The sequence below is a fragment of the Chiroxiphia lanceolata genome, chromosome 1, assembly GCF_009829145.1.
Source record: "Chiroxiphia lanceolata isolate bChiLan1 chromosome 1, bChiLan1.pri, whole genome shotgun sequence".
Taxonomy (NCBI): domain Eukaryota; kingdom Metazoa; phylum Chordata; class Aves; order Passeriformes; family Pipridae; genus Chiroxiphia; species Chiroxiphia lanceolata.
The window spans coordinates 63,374,990-63,392,273 of record NC_045637.1 but is presented as its reverse complement, the minus strand read 5'-3'; the positions used below and the strand labels follow the sequence as shown (position 1 = coordinate 63,392,273).

Genomic DNA, 17,284 nt, shown 5'->3' with positions numbered 1-17,284 from the left:
TAATGTCCAAGACTGATAGCTGCAAGTAGCTGCATAGTGAAACCAACATCACTTTCTACTCAACCTTCCTGAACCAGCAACAAAGTCTCTGATGGGAAGAAAAGTCAAGATAAACGCATTACAGAAGGCTGGGAGCATGATAGAGTGAATATTTAATTTGAACAAATAGCATAAAAGTCCTAATCTCATCAGTTCTTAAGTGAACCCTAGTATTCAGATCCATTATGAGTTGTTATTAACTGTCTTGACAGAGGCTAAGGGGTGATTCAGTAGCAGCTCACAAATACTTAAAGGACAAAATAAAAGATGCTGGGATCAGTCTCCAGTCAGCAGTGCCAGATGACACAACAAGAAGCAACAGCAACAGATATATACTGCAGCTTTGGGTGAGGTTAGGTGTTCAGAGAGTCCTCCCTTTTCCTCACCCAACAGAGCACAGGATTGGTTCCACTCTGCATCCTTGGGTGGGGTAATTAGGACAGAAAGAAAAGACTGATGGGGTGTACTAAACTTAAGAAAGGACCACTGTCCTGGAATTATCCACAGATTGTATGCAAACAACAAAATCACTATCAATTTCTGTTACAAAACCAAGAAATATCCATTTTCTTCCCAAAAGAGTCATTCTTTACACATTGCAAGACTGATTTAAACAGTGCTGTACTTAGCTGAAACACTGCAAAAAGTATAGGGATACTTAGTGGGTAGGGGGTGAAAAACAAGCCTCCAGACTCCAAAAAGGCATAGTTTCCTACCTTGAGGAGGTTCATTGGCAAATTTTATGGAGGACTGTAAAAGATTAATAGGAAACTCTGGGTGAGTCTCTGTAGTGATCCAGGTTCTGAAATCTTCACTAATAGATTCTGTTGTTGTGATGGTGTCCATTAATTCACTAAGAAATTCCAAGCCAAGGTGGCAGTTCTGTAGAAGGAGCCATCCTCCATCTTGCATGCACTGATTTAACAGGTGTCTTGCATGGACTTCCTGGCCCTGACCCATTGAAATGGCACGACATGGAATGTTCTGGAATGAAAAAAGAAAGTTTCTTTTATATGTAGTTCCTTAGAATGATTATACACATGATGTATTGCTTCCGTAGGTCCATGTGCAGTAACACTGTGCCAAAAAGTAAACCATTATTATCAATGATTATATTAAAACAGAGTTAGAAAAAAAAAAAAAGTAAAACACTTCAAGTTCCTTTTATCTTCCACCTGTTGGAAAAAAACTACACCTACTGGACATAATTTTTTTTTTTGCTGATCTAACAAAGTCAGTGGGATAAGACAACGGAAACATTTTCCCTTCCTTTTCCTCATTTTTCAAGACATAAACACAGCAACATAGCTGCCTGACCATTCTATTTACTGTGATGTGGATTATCTTGAGAAGGGCAGATACTAAGGCTTCAGATAATAACTAATGCACAGAGTAAACCCAGCAATTCTGGTGTCTTCTCAGTGACTGAATTTTTTTCATCTGAAAGAGAACTATCAATGAAACAGGTAGGACAGGAAAGATTGGTTCACATTTAATCATTCCTTTGGAAACATTCTGAATTGTTAAATGGCAGCTGCGGAGTCTCTGATTCAGAGGATTCTAGTTTGGTGATCTACTCGCTCTAGCAGATCTAGAGCAGATCTAGATTCAGAAAAGACAAAGCTTATACATGCAAACACAAGAATTTTGGAATTTTATGGAGTCTTTTTCCCAGAAGCTATGGGAGAATAAAGCCAGTTGTTCAGAAAACCAGAAGACGATACAAGTTATCACAAGGGGAACTGAAAAAGACAAGGTGGCAATCAGGACCACACAAGTCTGTCAGTAAAGTGCAGGCAGATCCTCTCCTGCTTATTGTTCATACTACTCTTGTTAAGTAGGCAGCCTCCTGGCTTCAGTTGGCTGCCTGACTCCCACCAGGGAAAACCAGAATTATCAAACCCAGGTGAGCATGTTATCCTTCATACATGTTGAGGGCAAAAGAAATTGATGAAGAGGCTTTGTTTCATGGACAGTTTCATGTTCAAGACCTCCAGCTGAGTATCCCTCATGCTGTGAGTGATGAGATGCATAAAGACTTATCAATCTGGGCCTGTCTTCAGCTGGCTGAGAGCTTTACTGCTACTGACACTCTCTTACTGTGAAACAAAACAGAAGGAAGACATCCAGTCCTAAACAGTGTGGATGAGGCTACCCTACTTTTGGAGGAGAAGAAGATTAAGTGTATGTCACAAGCTGTGCTGGGTCATTTAGCCTTAGGGTTAGAGAATGGGCCCTGACCTGATTTTACAAAACAGTATAAATACAGCTGCTGTGTATGATTCTCCACATCCTGGTAAGATTAGAGGAGAAGAGAATGCCAAAGATAAGAAAGCAGTTAAATCCTATTGTCAGGTCAGTAAAACTTGAAATTCTAGCTAAAACAAGCAAGGCTAAACAGCCTGTGAAGTTGACTTCATGATAGAGGAGCAAAAAATTTTACCTTTTCTAAGATACATCTGAGTACAGCTAGCACTCCTGTAAGCAAAGACTGTGACTACTCCTGTAGGAATGCATAAATATTCAGATGATATATTATTTCCTAACAAAGCATCTACTCATAATTTGCACTTCTCAGCAAGGTTATCTCCCAAATGTACAATCATTAAAGGTTATAGAAACATCAAGAGAAGGAAAAAATATTTTTCAGTATGGATTGTCCTCATTTTACTCCTTCTGAAAGAACTCTATCGAAATGTCAGCATATAGAATGTTTCTTTCAACGGTGAGTCATACCAATACATCTGTGTCATCTTAATACACTGCTATCCAGATGAAAATACTAGCATATTAGTCACTACAGTGGCCCTGACAGTTCCTTTGAAGGTTCTGTGCATAATTCGTGAAAAGAAGAAACTCTCTCTACAATAAAAAAAAAAAATCCTGGTTTTAATGGAGTCAAAGTGCTAGGAACAATAAACTTAATTTTATTACAGAAAGATAAATTTTCACTCCATCTTCAAGTGAAAGTAAAGGGGGTAGGAATGCAACTAGTTTTAAGATAGAGCTTGTTTGGTTTATAAAAAAGGTTATGTAGGTCAGTAGTCACAGACACTGTTCCCATTTTTGGGGGAGAAGGCCATCTGAACAACTAAATTTTGGAGTGAAAAGTAAATTCTGGACAGAAATTTGAACATTTCTAACTGCAGATAATTGATTTATATTGTTAATATTATACTTAGAGGTACCACCAGTACTGAAAATCAATTTTAAGACTACAAATCATGCCTGTAAAAAGGAAATCCTTGAAAAGTAGGCCCAGCATGTATTTTGGAAGATTTTTATCATTAAGAAGAAAAACACCAAACAACAACAGCCCCCCAGTGAATAGGATACTTTGGAGGAATAGAATCGCATATATACCAAGATCAGATCCTTGGTACAGCTAACCCATGTTAAAGATTTAGTGTGGAAAAAAGCAGAGAAAGCCCAAAGAAAGACAGGAACTAAGTACCCTTTGTTGACAGACTAGCAAAGTAAACCCAAAGCCCTCTTGCAAATGTTTCTGGAAACTGTAAATTATTTCTAGATATATTTTTCAAATCTAGAGAACTACTGAAGTGCTCCTCAAGTTCCAGAATCTTAATATACAATTTTATTTTTAAAAAGATCTGTATCTGTAGTTTGATTTACAGAATTTGGACGGCTTTTGTAAAGTTGAAAGGTTTCTATATGCTATGGGGTTAGATCTTTACTTCAAGAGATGAGGCAAGAACTTTACAGCTAAACATTGTGGTTGACTTTACATTTACAGTTGACATTATACTTGAACGTCAGGTTATGACAGCTTAGCTGATGTTGCCTTGCTCATAAACCATGTGTGAATAAATAAGGCAATCCCTTTAGCTCTTTTGCAACCTCACTTTCTATTTATTCTATGCACATTTCCTTAAATCATGAAAACTTATTAAGACTGTCCACTGCAATACACTTTTGGATTGGCGGCAAAAACTTCTGTATTTCAACAGTCACAATCACAGAGCACCTTCTACCCACCAGCACTTCCCCAGACAGGCTAAGGTCTTGCTTAAGATTTGACAGAATGCGAAAGCATTCTATTCCACTCCTTGCAATAGTGGCTATAAGTGACTGGCTGACTTGTTAGGAGATTAGTGTTCGCCGTCCCCTTGCATGGCCAATGGGATACAAATACTGAACTTCTCAATGCAAGTCAGAGTTAAGTTCCAGTCGTATGCTCTGAATTGCTTTCAACTGACTCGGTCTTTCTCTTTATTTGTTACAGAAACTAACTACTACTGGAGTACCCATCTAGAAGTCCATTTCACAGGATACACATGTTGAAGAACCAGATAGGTAAATGAAAACATCATCACAAAGGTGACACTCCATTTGTATTCATACCATATACCATGAAAACAGGAATCCAAATATGGTCATCTAATGTGTTTACTTGGAATTGAAAAACAACTAAAAAAAATTTGCCATTTCTAGTCTATAAATATTCTTGCAGTTAATTTCAAATATTCTACAAAGTCAAAATGGTTTTGAAAATAGAATTTTTTGTGATGCATTTTTACAATGCATTGCTTCCAATAAGCCTAAAAATCCTGCTCACCCAACTGCTGTTTTTGTCCCTCCCTATATTTGTGTATTTGTGGCTGTCTGTCTGCACAGTTCTGGGGGATGAGATTAACAGCTTCAGAATAAAGATTCCTAAATCTAAGCACTTAAATGAGAGTTAAAACGTAACTTAAGCTGTCTTCAACACAGACAGACAAATAAGAGTCCTGATTTTCAGAGAGAAAAAGCATCTACAAATTCTAATTAATAAGCTAAAGAGATTTATGGGTGTTCCCCACTTCTGCAAGTATGTCTTACTTCATGGCTAGGCTTCGCGAACGAAGATTTGGGAAGGCACTATCCACATTTGCTGCAGGCACGCTGGTGGCTTATGAGGCCAATACGTGACAGACATATCCGATTGCAAAAGGCGCAGCAGAAAGACTCCTTAGATGGTGTAATCTGCAAGACACGGTTCTTTCTGCGTTGCCTTTTTTCCTCGAGAGTGATCCTGCGTGTGTTCTCGAAGGAGACAGCAGCGTTATAGATGGTGTGTCTCCAGGCCTCCCGATTGGAGGCCAGAGTAGACCAGTTATGGTGATCAATATGGCCAAGGCTGAGATGTTGTTTCAGGGAGTCCTTGTATCTTTTCTTCGGGGCTCCTCTCATGCGGCAGCCAGTGGCAAGTTCATCACAGAGCAGGAATGTCTTACTTAGTGTATACCAAAATCCTGCACCATTAAATGAAGATGCATTCTAACAAGGAGGAAAATTTATGGAAATCTACTGTAAATAACTTGTTCTTGGGAAAATTTTACATTCATCTATGCTGTGAACCATAAAACAAAGCACAGAGTGCCTTAAAGTGATGCTGTGCTGTAAGAAATATTAACTGTCTCCATCAAGTGAACAGATTGAATGGCAGGGTCTTCAAGTTAATGACTCTTCTCACCGTATTTATGATTTTTTTTCTGTATCTTTCTGTGATTGTTCTTGCTCTCAGCTCCTACAGTGAACACAACACAATGTAAACCACAAATATTGTTTTGTTTTCACAGCTCAGTACTTTTCCTAAGTAATGGACTATCATAAGATGCTGGATAAAGATGGAGGACTCACTGGAATCAAACAACTGCAAAAAGCAAGACTGTAATATTTCCATTTCCTAGTAGTTGCATTTTGGTTACTGGTCAAAAATTAACTTTCATTGAACACTAGTATGAATACAAACATCATCATTTGAACTTCTATAAAATGTGGAAATATTTCTAGTGCAAAGGCCAGTTAAAATTGTCTTTATCAGCTTCAGACAACTCAGTTTAGAGGATACCTTTGATTTTGCAAGACGTTCTATACTTTCAGTGGGGTCAGATCCCACTGATAAAAGGCATGTCAAAGGTGTTCGACAGTCACTTTCTGTCCACATTGCTTCCATTTCAAGAATAAATCCTTCTGCATATTTTCCTCCAAGAGATTCTGCAATGTAGTGTCGAGCCTGAAAAAGAAAAAAAAGTAGGTACCAGAAATATATATACCTTTACTTTTTTTAATTTAGCATTAATCATTGATGTGGAATTTACCAGTACCTACATTGGAAGGCAATGACTTTCTAAACTTTCATTTTCAACTTTGCTGTAACAGAAGTTACAGTCCACAGGAGGCAACCACTGAAATTCTCAGATAGCAAACTTCAAAGAAAGAAAAGAAAGAATTCTGCTCACACACCAGCCACCCTGTGAATATTGTTGCTAGAGGATGCTAAATGCTTTTTTTCTAAAGAACAAGAAAAATCTATGCAGAATAGATCCACTGTTGGCTCTGAGGAACAGCCCAGATATTGCCCCTAAATTACTGACTGCTAAAACTTGGTGAGTAGCCAAACAAAAGCGTTTCTCTAGACCAGTTCCATTCTTAGCTCCTCTAAGCATTTATTGCTGACACTGTCTCTACAGTATAGTGGATTAGACAGATCTCTCATCTGACCCAGTTACCATCTGCCATATATTTGTTGGAACTTCAAACAAATTCTCCTGTCCAGTGGTTATCCAATTCAAGTCTCTTACACTGAATATCTCTTTCTACAAAACATAAACACAGCTCAGACTTTATCCTTAAAGGTCAAAATTTCCCTATGCCTCTATTTTCTTCTTTTCTAAGGCATTTTCTAAAAGAACTTCTAAAGCTACCCTGGAGTATGAAATTCTTTTTTGACTGATGTGATTTCCTAGCTATGCAATGAGTAGCACAGATTCAGAGGCATGTATGATGGAGAGAAAACACCAAGGAACAAGGTGGACTGAGGAAGACATCAATTGCAGAAAAAAAATAACTTAGTCATCCACTATTAAGTGTAACTTCTGTCCTAGCAGAGGCAGGTAAAATTTATAATACTTGGGAAAACACAGAAGGGAAAAAAGAGATAAATGAGATAGTAACAAAAACATTCCCTCTTTCTTCAAAAAATAAAATAACGACATTTTTTGCAACCATTGTTCCAAGACAGTATTTCTCAAAGATGGTTGGGCAAGACAGTAAGATAAATAAGCAGTACAGCTTTATTATTTTGCTCTGTTTAAATTGTGGCAGATGGAGATCCCATACTTCTCTACTGCTTACCAGCTGCAGAACAGAAAAGGAAAAAGGATGGAAGGAGTCTTGTTGAAAAAGAGGTTAATGAAAAAATGATGTTCCCTAAAAACAATGTGGATGCTATCACAGCATGCAACATGTAAAGTTGAGATATGCAGGAAAGGAAAAGTATTACTTTACAGTATAAAGACAAAAAAAAAAAACCCACAAAAAAAAGCGAAAAGAGGATACTCATAGGCTCGTATATCTCTTTTACACCTTCATAGAGAAAAAAACTCCAAACATCACAGACTGTGGAGAAACTGCTAGTCTGTTGCAGTTTCTTTTATGATATTTGCCATGAGACCGTCTTAATTATTATTTCCTCCATATGGATGGGAAGTAAACAGTTTATCCGCTATTTTAGTGCACCTGTCATAAAAGTGAACTGTTCTCTTTCCACTTCTTCTGTGAAAAAAACACAGGGATGTATCTCTTGATTCACCAGATGAATGCAACTGCTTTACAGGTTTCATGACTTGACTTTAGAAGAGCCAAACAAAAACAATGGTATTCTTACAGCTCCAACACAATTTATTTCATGTTCTGCTTTCCAATTCATTGCAATTAAATAAATTAGTATTTTCACACGTATTTATTACAAGGATTTCAATATCTGATTTTTCAAAATAGCTCACTTGGCAACAAATACTATGATAACAACAATTCAGAGAATGTAAGTTTGGAACTAGCAGTTCTACAGGAGATGCCACATGGCATAACTATTGTACAAAAGCATATCTTACTTGGGCAACAGTATGATCCGGGCACCAGCTACGGACAAGGAGCAGCTTATGGAATTGATCCAGTAAGTTGTCATAGCCATCAGGAATAACAGCTTTTTCAGGTGCTTCTTCATCAAACCAAGCTTTCCAAGACTTCTCATTCTTAACAATTTGCACCAGAAGTTGATTGAAAGGGTACAAATTAGATAACTGCACAAGATTGAGCCATGTTATGTCAAGGATCCACTTTTTTGGTTTTGGTTCCACAGAATTCATATCCAAACTGGCACCTCCTGCAAAGTGAAACGTATTGCAGAGGAAAACATTGTTAAACAGAAAAAATGACAAGTAATAAAAAATACTTATTTATATAATTTATGGAGTACAAATCCATGTAAATCAGCACTTAGATGCCTAGAATTTGCATGGAAAAATCATTTAACAAAGACCCATTGGAGAACTGGCCTCAGTTCCTCCCAAAGCTGATATCCCAGTAATTTTTGTGCTGCTCCCTCTGCATCTGTAGAGTTGGAATAAAACTTGACTACCTAAAATGGTACTCAAACCCAAGTGTTCAGACTAGATGTAGAAAGGACCTATGGTTAGCAGAGTCTCCCTTCCCTGAGACTAAAGCATAAAAAAGCACATAGTGCATTCATTTCCAGGGCTGTGCAACTTCAACAGCCTTTTAGCTCAACCACCACTCATCGTCGTGCCCATTTGCACCTCCAACACAGCTGAGTCACAGCTGAACAGTAAATCAGTGTTTGCCAAGCAAACTGAAATATTCAGATGCCAAGTACCTGACTGCACTTATCTTTGTACCAGATTGCACTTAATATATCTTGGAGACCATGGGGTCAACCCCCATCCAATTTTATAAACCTTACTAAAATTTTTCTTTTTCATTGTGTCTACACTGTACTGACATACAGTGGTGGCACAATGTAATACAATATAACAGTGTTTTACAACATTTAACAGACTTCCCCTTTTTTATACTGATACATAACCATGGTACAGAGCCCTCATGCATTCACGTGGTTGCTCATCGCCCATCAAGAGAGTTTTTGCTTTTTGTCTATAATCTCAGACATAGGTATGTGACAACTTGAAAAAGAGGCAGATGAAAAAGACAACAGATTCTCTCACAAAGTAATGGACTTCTTTTTCCTGTTTTGCTGTATAAAGCAATTACAATAATCCTCATCTAAGCATAATTTTTATAACAAATTATCTATATTGCTCTTGTTTTGGAAAATTTGTCTCTTAATTCCCTCTTAGGCTATATATGCTTTCATTCACCAGTTAAAAACCAGTAGATCCATGAGATATATTGTTAAGGCAAGCACTATCATTAGCAGGCATGTGTGAACAAGAACATTTTTAGAGAAATTACCTTTTATCAATGTCTCAAACTCAGCGTGTGAAATTTTTTTGGCCTGCAAGTCAATCGTCAGTGCCAGAAGCAATGTAAACAGGAACCTGTGATTTTCATACAGCCCTCGAACTGTGTACTTGAAGACTTCATAGGTGAGATGCTCGATTATATATATTACCCTTTTTGCTGTGATCTGAGATTTCCGAGATCTTTCCACTGATAGGTCAAAAATGCCAAGGAACTGCCGTAAGGATGTTTGGTACATGACATTAACTGAGCTCATTTCCACAATTAGGAAATAAAGGATGCTACCACGACCTGCAACAGGACGATACTCTTCACGTGCGGTGTTGATTTTCACCTCGGTTTGCATCGCTATGCTTATTTTTTCACTGACCTTAAAATTAATGAAAAAGACCATGAAGATTAAGTTGTGTCACTTGTAGTTTATACTGCACAGGCTAAAAGAAAAGATCTTGATTAAAACCATACTAGTATTTTCAGTTGAGCTTTGCTTCCCTCTGTCAGTGTTTCAACAAAGACATTGTGTCTTCTTTTGTTACAACACTTAGCACAATGGGAATTGATTCGAACTTACACCTGCAAAATATGCCTGGAATATAAAACAGTATCCAAGTAACAGTTTAATTTTGTAACATTTTATGTAGAAAAATTACAGTGCTTCCACTACTTATTTGTTAAGAAGTCAAATGTTATATAGTGTCTCTTAGTGAAAAAAAAATAAACAAAACAAAAAAACCCAGTCCAAAACAAACAAAAAAACCCAAACCAAAACCAAACCAAACCAAAAAAATACCAAACAAGAACAAAAATCTGTCTACATATAATATATAAATTACAATTACAGTGCATTATAAATTCACCTCTTCTGCTGTTGTTTTAGTGATCTTTAGGACTTCTATTAGAGACTCATCTTCAACCAATGAGCCTTCCATACTGGTTAGACGGCAGAGTAGATTATCTTCAAGCTCCTGCATTTTCCTCTTGTTAGATGTCACTTGTTCCATCAGTTTCATTCTTTCTGCCTCCAGTTCCTGTATTCAAAAAATTTCCTTAGAATATTTAAAATTAATTCAAAGAAAGACTCCCTATAAAGAAAACATGATTTCATGCATGTCAGATTGGAGTTTTTCTTGCCTTTTCTGTGAAATACATAAATATTACAAAATATTTCTGTAGTAAAGCAATTTATATGCATACTGAATATATATAAAATTAATTTATATGTATACTGTATTTATTTGATTAATGCAGCATACTGGGGAATGAAAACATCAGAATTACCAAGAAAAGCTTCCTCACAGTAAGGTGCAAAAAGCACTAAAGCCAGTTTCCAATGGGAAGTGACAAAAGCCACATTACATTAAGTACTTAAAACAGGATCAGACCAAGGACATGCATTGTATGGATGGATTTTACAGTGTGAGACAAGTTGACTGGATGACCTTTTCCATTTCTAATTTCTATGATTCTGTGATTTTGAAAGATACCATCCTCTACTGCTTATAAAATAGGAAATGTTTCAAATATTATTTATGTCATATGGAATTTTTGTGCCATTTCTACAAGACAGACAATGACAAAGGAACAATGACATACAAGTCAGCACAATGCCAAGTGAAATGAGGCATCTATACTGCACAGTCCAACACAGTTCAGGGATACTCTTGCTGGCTACCTTTATTTAATCAATCAAGTCAACCTTCTTGTAAGAAATGGGTAGTTAATAATAGTCTACCTACAGCTATAGCTTCAGTTTATTCTCATTCTTGTCAACATGCCAAGTTAGAGAGAAAAGGAGATGTACAAAGTTATACAGTAGGGGAGGGGTTCTCCCATATTTCAAAGTGACAAATTTCTTTAGTTTCACAAACTTCTGATTTGGAAACCTGTTTGAAATATGGTCTAGGGCTATAGAATGTAGCTTCTATGGAAGCTACAAGTAACTGCATTCCAAAAAGAGAAGAATGACTTAAGCATCAGTCATTCAGCTTTAAATTTTCTGCATTTACTTCTTTTTCTGTGCCACTAATGCAAAATAAAAGATTCAAACTACACAAAAGGAATAGTTCTACAGAACACTCAAACATACACTTAAGCACACACTTAAATTCCATGTAAGGACGTGTTTTGTTTAATAATAGACACTCTACCCATTCGATTTGTAAGCCTGTAAAAGGTATCTTTTGGAATTAGCAAATATACCAGATGCAAGTCTTGTTTGCAAGCGAATTTCATAATCACATTTGAAACATAAAAAATACCTCTTCTGAACACAAATAGTGGTAGCAACTTCATTATCAAAGTATAAAAAGATGCTGATAATTTTTTTCATATAGTCACAGGAGCAACCTATAAAGCTGAGAAAAATAAACATTTCTTGGATCATATTTCATTGATCGCTACTGATCTTTAAGAATGTCTTAGTTCCTTTAATCTGTTACTTTAGTTCCATCATAAAATTGTCTCTTTGTAATATAAAACCCGTTCTTCAGAATCTTTGTTCAATTCTGTTTTTTCTTTGAACTAAATTTATTAGAATCCCATTGGCTCTGGCTATCTACACCATGATGTTCATCACTTATTGAGACAGAAGAGACACAACAAACATGATGTCTTCATATCTGCTAAAGGGAGAAGTTTAATAAATGTTGATCAGCTGCAACCATGATCCTGTGCAGCAAGTAGTGCTGATACTAATCAGGTACCTTTGCAGCTCTCTTTAGCTGATGTAAATCATTGGATTAATATTTTTAAGTGACTATATTTTTGACCCAAAATGCAGTCTAGGTGTGGTTACATACATTCAATATGAATTCTCTAGTAGTTCTGTCCAGGAAAAAAACCAAAACCACAGAGCAGTGGTACCTCTGTGTGGAGAGAGGAGTTTTAAATGTAGATCATGAGAAATTTATTTAACTTTTTTCTTGATTTAGACCTCTCCAGCCCATCAGAGGTAAGTAGTTGCTGTTCAATATTGCTTACGTAAACATATAACTACTGGATTAAAGACTAAAATTTTTGCATCCATAGCATTTGTCCCACCCTGTTAATGCACAGCTTTTTCCCCAGTACCTGCTGTTATAGTTTTTCCATTTTTCATGGAACAATTCACAGGAAGTTTGTGCATAGCAATGACTTTCCAGCCTCTGGTTTTGACTGTCAGACTGAAGGATGAGCACTTAAATTTCAGTCCTTACTTCAGCAAATGCTCATTTGAGCAAAGTGGAAGGGTGTTGGCTGGAGAAAATGACAGCAACACTAAAGCACACTGGTTAGCAAATGCTTTGGGAAGTCAAAAAAGATGGAATGAATTCCCTTAAAGTAGGGAACTGCGCTTGCATGAGCAAGCCTACCTGAGCTACTTACTGAAAGCAGCAGTTCTACTAATCCAAACAGGTTTTTTTCCTCTCACCTGAGAGAGGATTTTCTTCCTTATATTTACTCCCACATAATCAATGCAAATTTCAGTAAGAGCATAGTGAAGTCAGCGTTCAGGGCTCCTTAAGAATCTTTTATCTCCTTGCACACTAGAGCCTGGCTGGCAAAAATAGTTCAAGTTCATAAGCATTTTTTCATGTAATTCAAATTAAGTTTAAAAAGGAATTCAGAAATAAAAGAGATTTCTGATGCAACAAGAAGCCCTTGCTATATATGAAGGAATAAGGATATTTTATGTATGTCATGTACATGCTTGTGATGTATTTTTAATGAATAACTTTCTTTCTTCTCTTTCCAAGGCCAGATCTTAAAATAAATGTTTAGGTTCCTCCATTCAATTAAAAAACATCTCCATGTTGTCTTTCAGCAAATGCACAGCCCTTAAATCTTCATTCAAAATTTTGTTCTTGTATTTGATTTCAACCACGATGCTGAATATATACGCACTCACAGTGCAGACATTGAACAAGCCTTCCATCTATACAGATACTGCAAGCTATTAGATACCTGTTTTTCTGTGAGGATGACACGGCCAAGGAGCTGATCTTCCAGCCCTTTCATAGTAACAGTAAAGTCAATCACAGTTGTTCTTGCACTGATTTCCGGAGTATAGACAGGATTAGCCAATTTGGTTGTCATATAGAGGGCAAACCCATTCATCAGATCTACCTCCTTATCACCTACTTTCACCTGAAAACAGAACATATTACTCAATTTTCAAAAGCTGAATTCAGAAAAAAAAAGTTATTTTATCCAATGAAAAATTTATGAACTCTTTTTTTTTTTACATTTTAATTTACACTTTTTAAACTTTCTGCTTAATGGGTAAAAAATTCCTTCAAACAATCCCATGAGTTCACTGCTTATTTTCTAAGTGCTGTAAAGTTCTGAATCTCATCGGTATTCAGACTACCTGATACCCAGCACCTGTCCTATTGGGTTTTAATTTCATGTTTACAATTCATCTTACTTTGAGTGCTGAACCAGATTTTATGAAATTTTTTTCCAAGATGTTATCTAGAGCAGGGTCAAGTTCCTCTCCAACATCTTCAATTAACAAAGGTCGGCCAAGGGACAAGCAGTCTTCTATGTGACTTCTGAAGAACTTGTGGTTCATAGTTGTAACCTAGGAAGGTTGATTCACAATACAGCATGCATTTGTAAGCACATAGAAATCAGCATAAAATCTACTGAAACTTAAAAAAATTATACTCATCCTGGGATATTTACACAAATGATTACATTTTAGGGACCAACACTTGCTTCTGCTGAAATGAAGTTTTGCTTTGAACTTAACATTTCTTTGTTGTTATCTACTTACTTATTTATCTGCATATCTATCTAATCACTGTAATATCTTAATACCTTTTAAATATTAATGGATTTATGCTTAGAACACTAATGTGAAGTAGGGAAATATTTACGGGGTTCAGACAGGGAACCAGTGTTACATAGGAGGTCTGCTATGCCATCAGATGTTGAATTTCCAATTCAGTTCCACCAGTCTTAAAATTGCTAAAAATCACATAGATTCCTTCTCATTTATTTAAATTTAATATATTTAATGTAAATCTTCGAGATGATAATTTAATAGCCTTTCCAGGCATCTATTAAGCCATGGGTTTGGGGTGGATTTTTTACTAGAAATAAAAATTAGGGTAGACGTGTTTTTAAAATAAATCCTTGTCTTGCAGGCAATGCTCTTTAAAAAAAAAAAAAGCATATTTAAAACATCTACTGCCACGTTACACAGTTTTAAACCAGTATATTATTTAAAAACTAATACTATGTTCCACCACTCTGAACTTTTTGCTTTGTTGTAATGTAGCGAAGTTATAATATACCCATATATGTATCTGCCAGAACAGCCTGTTGCCTACATTTTACTCCAAATTAAATTGAGGGGTAAAGCTAATGTATGTGTGACCAACAACATAACCCTAACAAGACCATAGCAAATTACAACATCCCAGACGTAAAGCCATAATCTAAACACTTGGGTATTTACAGTCTTGATATAACCCTGTTCCTCCTGGACTTTATGGGGAAGAACTTGGATTCTTATAACACAGCTGACACCCGAGCCAGGAAGTCTAAAATCCCATAACTGACTGCATTTTCATGAGTAAAAGCTTCCTCGGCATTTAGAGGCCACATATGTGCGTATTCAAAGCCCTGTAAATTTTGAGAGTCCTCAGCTGCTCTAAGCCCCGCTGGGATTCACAAATTTCACATGCTGAATATTCACACATACTGAACACAAGGCAAGACTGGTAGACATTCTTCTCTGGTTCATCTGTCAAATGTCACTTGCAGTGCGTGAATAGTGGGAAGAGAGGAAGCTGTATTTTAATCTACATCTCCTAGTCCCCGCTTCGGTGAGTACGTCGTGTTAGATCCTCATGCAATTACTGGACCAGAGAATGGAATGGAACCTGTGTGTTCACAGTCCCCTTCTGCAGGATGCATATGGCAAATGCAGCCCCTTGGAGGGCACTCAGTGCTCCTCAAGGGAGGGAACAGGAAGTTGCAGCTTGAAGGACACTAGAATTACTGGGGAAAAGGCTCTCCAGCAGGACAAAAAGAGTCAGTGCAGGTCCCCAACTGAAGGAGCTCAGACTGGCAGCTCTCTGAAATCCTGGGTAGGAGATGCAAGTCTCAAGGTAGGTGGAATATAAGATACAATTTTCTCTCTACTGTTTGCTGTTGGTTACTTACACTAGCCTCTCTTGATCCAGTATTTGGCAGCCAAAATAAGGTCTGCTGTAATTTAGAGGAAGCCGTGTTATCTACTGCAAGACAGTAGATTTTACACGTTCACAAAATGCCTAAACACTTCTCTGAATACCAGTCATACATTTTAAAGAAGCTTTTCATCATATTTTAGTAAATACATCCATTTTTCCAAGATCTTTGAATATTATACGTTATTTTTCTGTTTCTTAGACAATACTTGCTGTTTCTACCAATGTTTCTACACCAATTTTTGAGCATATTCAACTCAGTAGAAACTGGATTTGGTGTGGAATTGAATGTTTGGCCTTTTTTAACAGTTCTAGGAAAAGCAGATCTAGGTCAAGCTTTAGAAAGTTAAAGCTTCAGCTAATGACATCACCATGGTGTCATCAGCTCTCTGGATGTCACCATACTTACATTCATTCTCAGTTTCTTTTTCTCATCCATCACTCTCATTTAGAGTGAAGAGAGTATACCATGGTATTCATGTGATAATCTACAATTGTAGACAGACTTCCTGTATTATCAACTCACTCTTTAGTGTCATGCTTGATCTGGCCTGAAAATATATTATGTGTTTAGATTTTTATCATAACCCATCTTATCCTTACGGGTGTAACAAAACATAGAGAGTAGACTGATTAGAAGGGAGAAAAAAAAGACAATTTTAAATTAAATAGAAGACCTAGATTCCAAACAGGATACACTGTTAGATAGAAAGTAAGAGAGGGGGGTAAATTAAGCAATAAATATTTTTATCACATGCATTTAATCAAGATGCAGTCTAAATTTGGAATTTGCATTTGATATGCCTCAAAGATCACTAGATTTCCATCTTAATTCAGTCTACCATTCTTTTCAATTCCTCTCTTTTTCTTTTCCGTATTTTCCTCTTAAAATGCTTACCCTAAAATATTATCACCAAGTAGCACCAACTCCCTGATCTTGTCTGGTCCATATTTGCAAGTCTTTTACTTCCCTCTTTGTTTCTCTTTGATTGTGGCATGCAATTAAAAGATTCATCATAAAAATAGATATGGCATAATGTATCTTTCCAAGCCATTTCACCCTGATATTGATTAAAGATTCTGTGTCACTCTTGTTTTATTTTCTGCCTAACTGTATACCATAAACATGTATCATATAATGTGAAATGACACAAAAATTAAAAAAAAATTGCAAATTAACTATTTACCTGAAGTCCATTATTCCTTTCCTTATTTTTAATCCAGATCTTTCCTTGACCTTGTGGATCAATCAGCAAAGGATATCTAGATGCTTTTGTGACAATAATGCCATTCTGAATTGAGAGGTCATCGTTTGGAAGACCCTGGATGTTCCATTCACCCACAGTAGCATTGTCAACAAGCATATCAGTAAGATTCAAGTTCTAATAGAAAATATGTAATTACAAAATTAGTACCAGGTAGAGGAATTATACTAAAATATCTGATGGATGTGTTTTCTTCTTATTCTGATCATAATGCGTGATAGAGTGCATTTGGTAGTTTTTGCTTAAAGTTCAGTTGCTAAATCATTGCAGTTGAACAATAATGAAAGTGAATTCTGTTGAGACTTTGATGTGCATCAAAGAGTTTCAGAAAAACTCTGAAGCCAGTTCAATAGCTAATGACAAACTGATTTTGGTATTAGCAAACTCTTTTCCTGCTAGGTGGAGAGGAAGCATCATCTTGTTCACAAGAGCTTCCACCTGCTGAAAAGTGTGTATATGAATACAGGATGGCTTGTGGGAAACTAATAGAAGAAAGAGGAGATGTGCTAAGGATCAATA

The 17,284-nt window shown here is 36.5% G+C and overlaps 1 protein-coding gene across 1 annotated transcript in view; it reads right to left on the bottom strand.

The window, feature by feature from the left end:
- LOC116781998 (dynein heavy chain 5, axonemal-like) overlaps positions 1-17,284 on the bottom strand; it is a 156,483-nt gene that overhangs the window by 32,282 nt on the left and 106,917 nt on the right. The window contains 8 exon segments of the mRNA XM_032677998.1: positions 756-1,023; positions 5,891-6,055; positions 7,935-8,206; positions 9,313-9,691; positions 10,179-10,349; positions 13,264-13,446; positions 13,727-13,882; positions 16,688-16,882. Of these exon segments, the coding sequence (XP_032533889.1) occupies positions 756-1,023; positions 5,891-6,055; positions 7,935-8,206; positions 9,313-9,691; positions 10,179-10,349; positions 13,264-13,446; positions 13,727-13,882; positions 16,688-16,882 (1,789 nt within the window).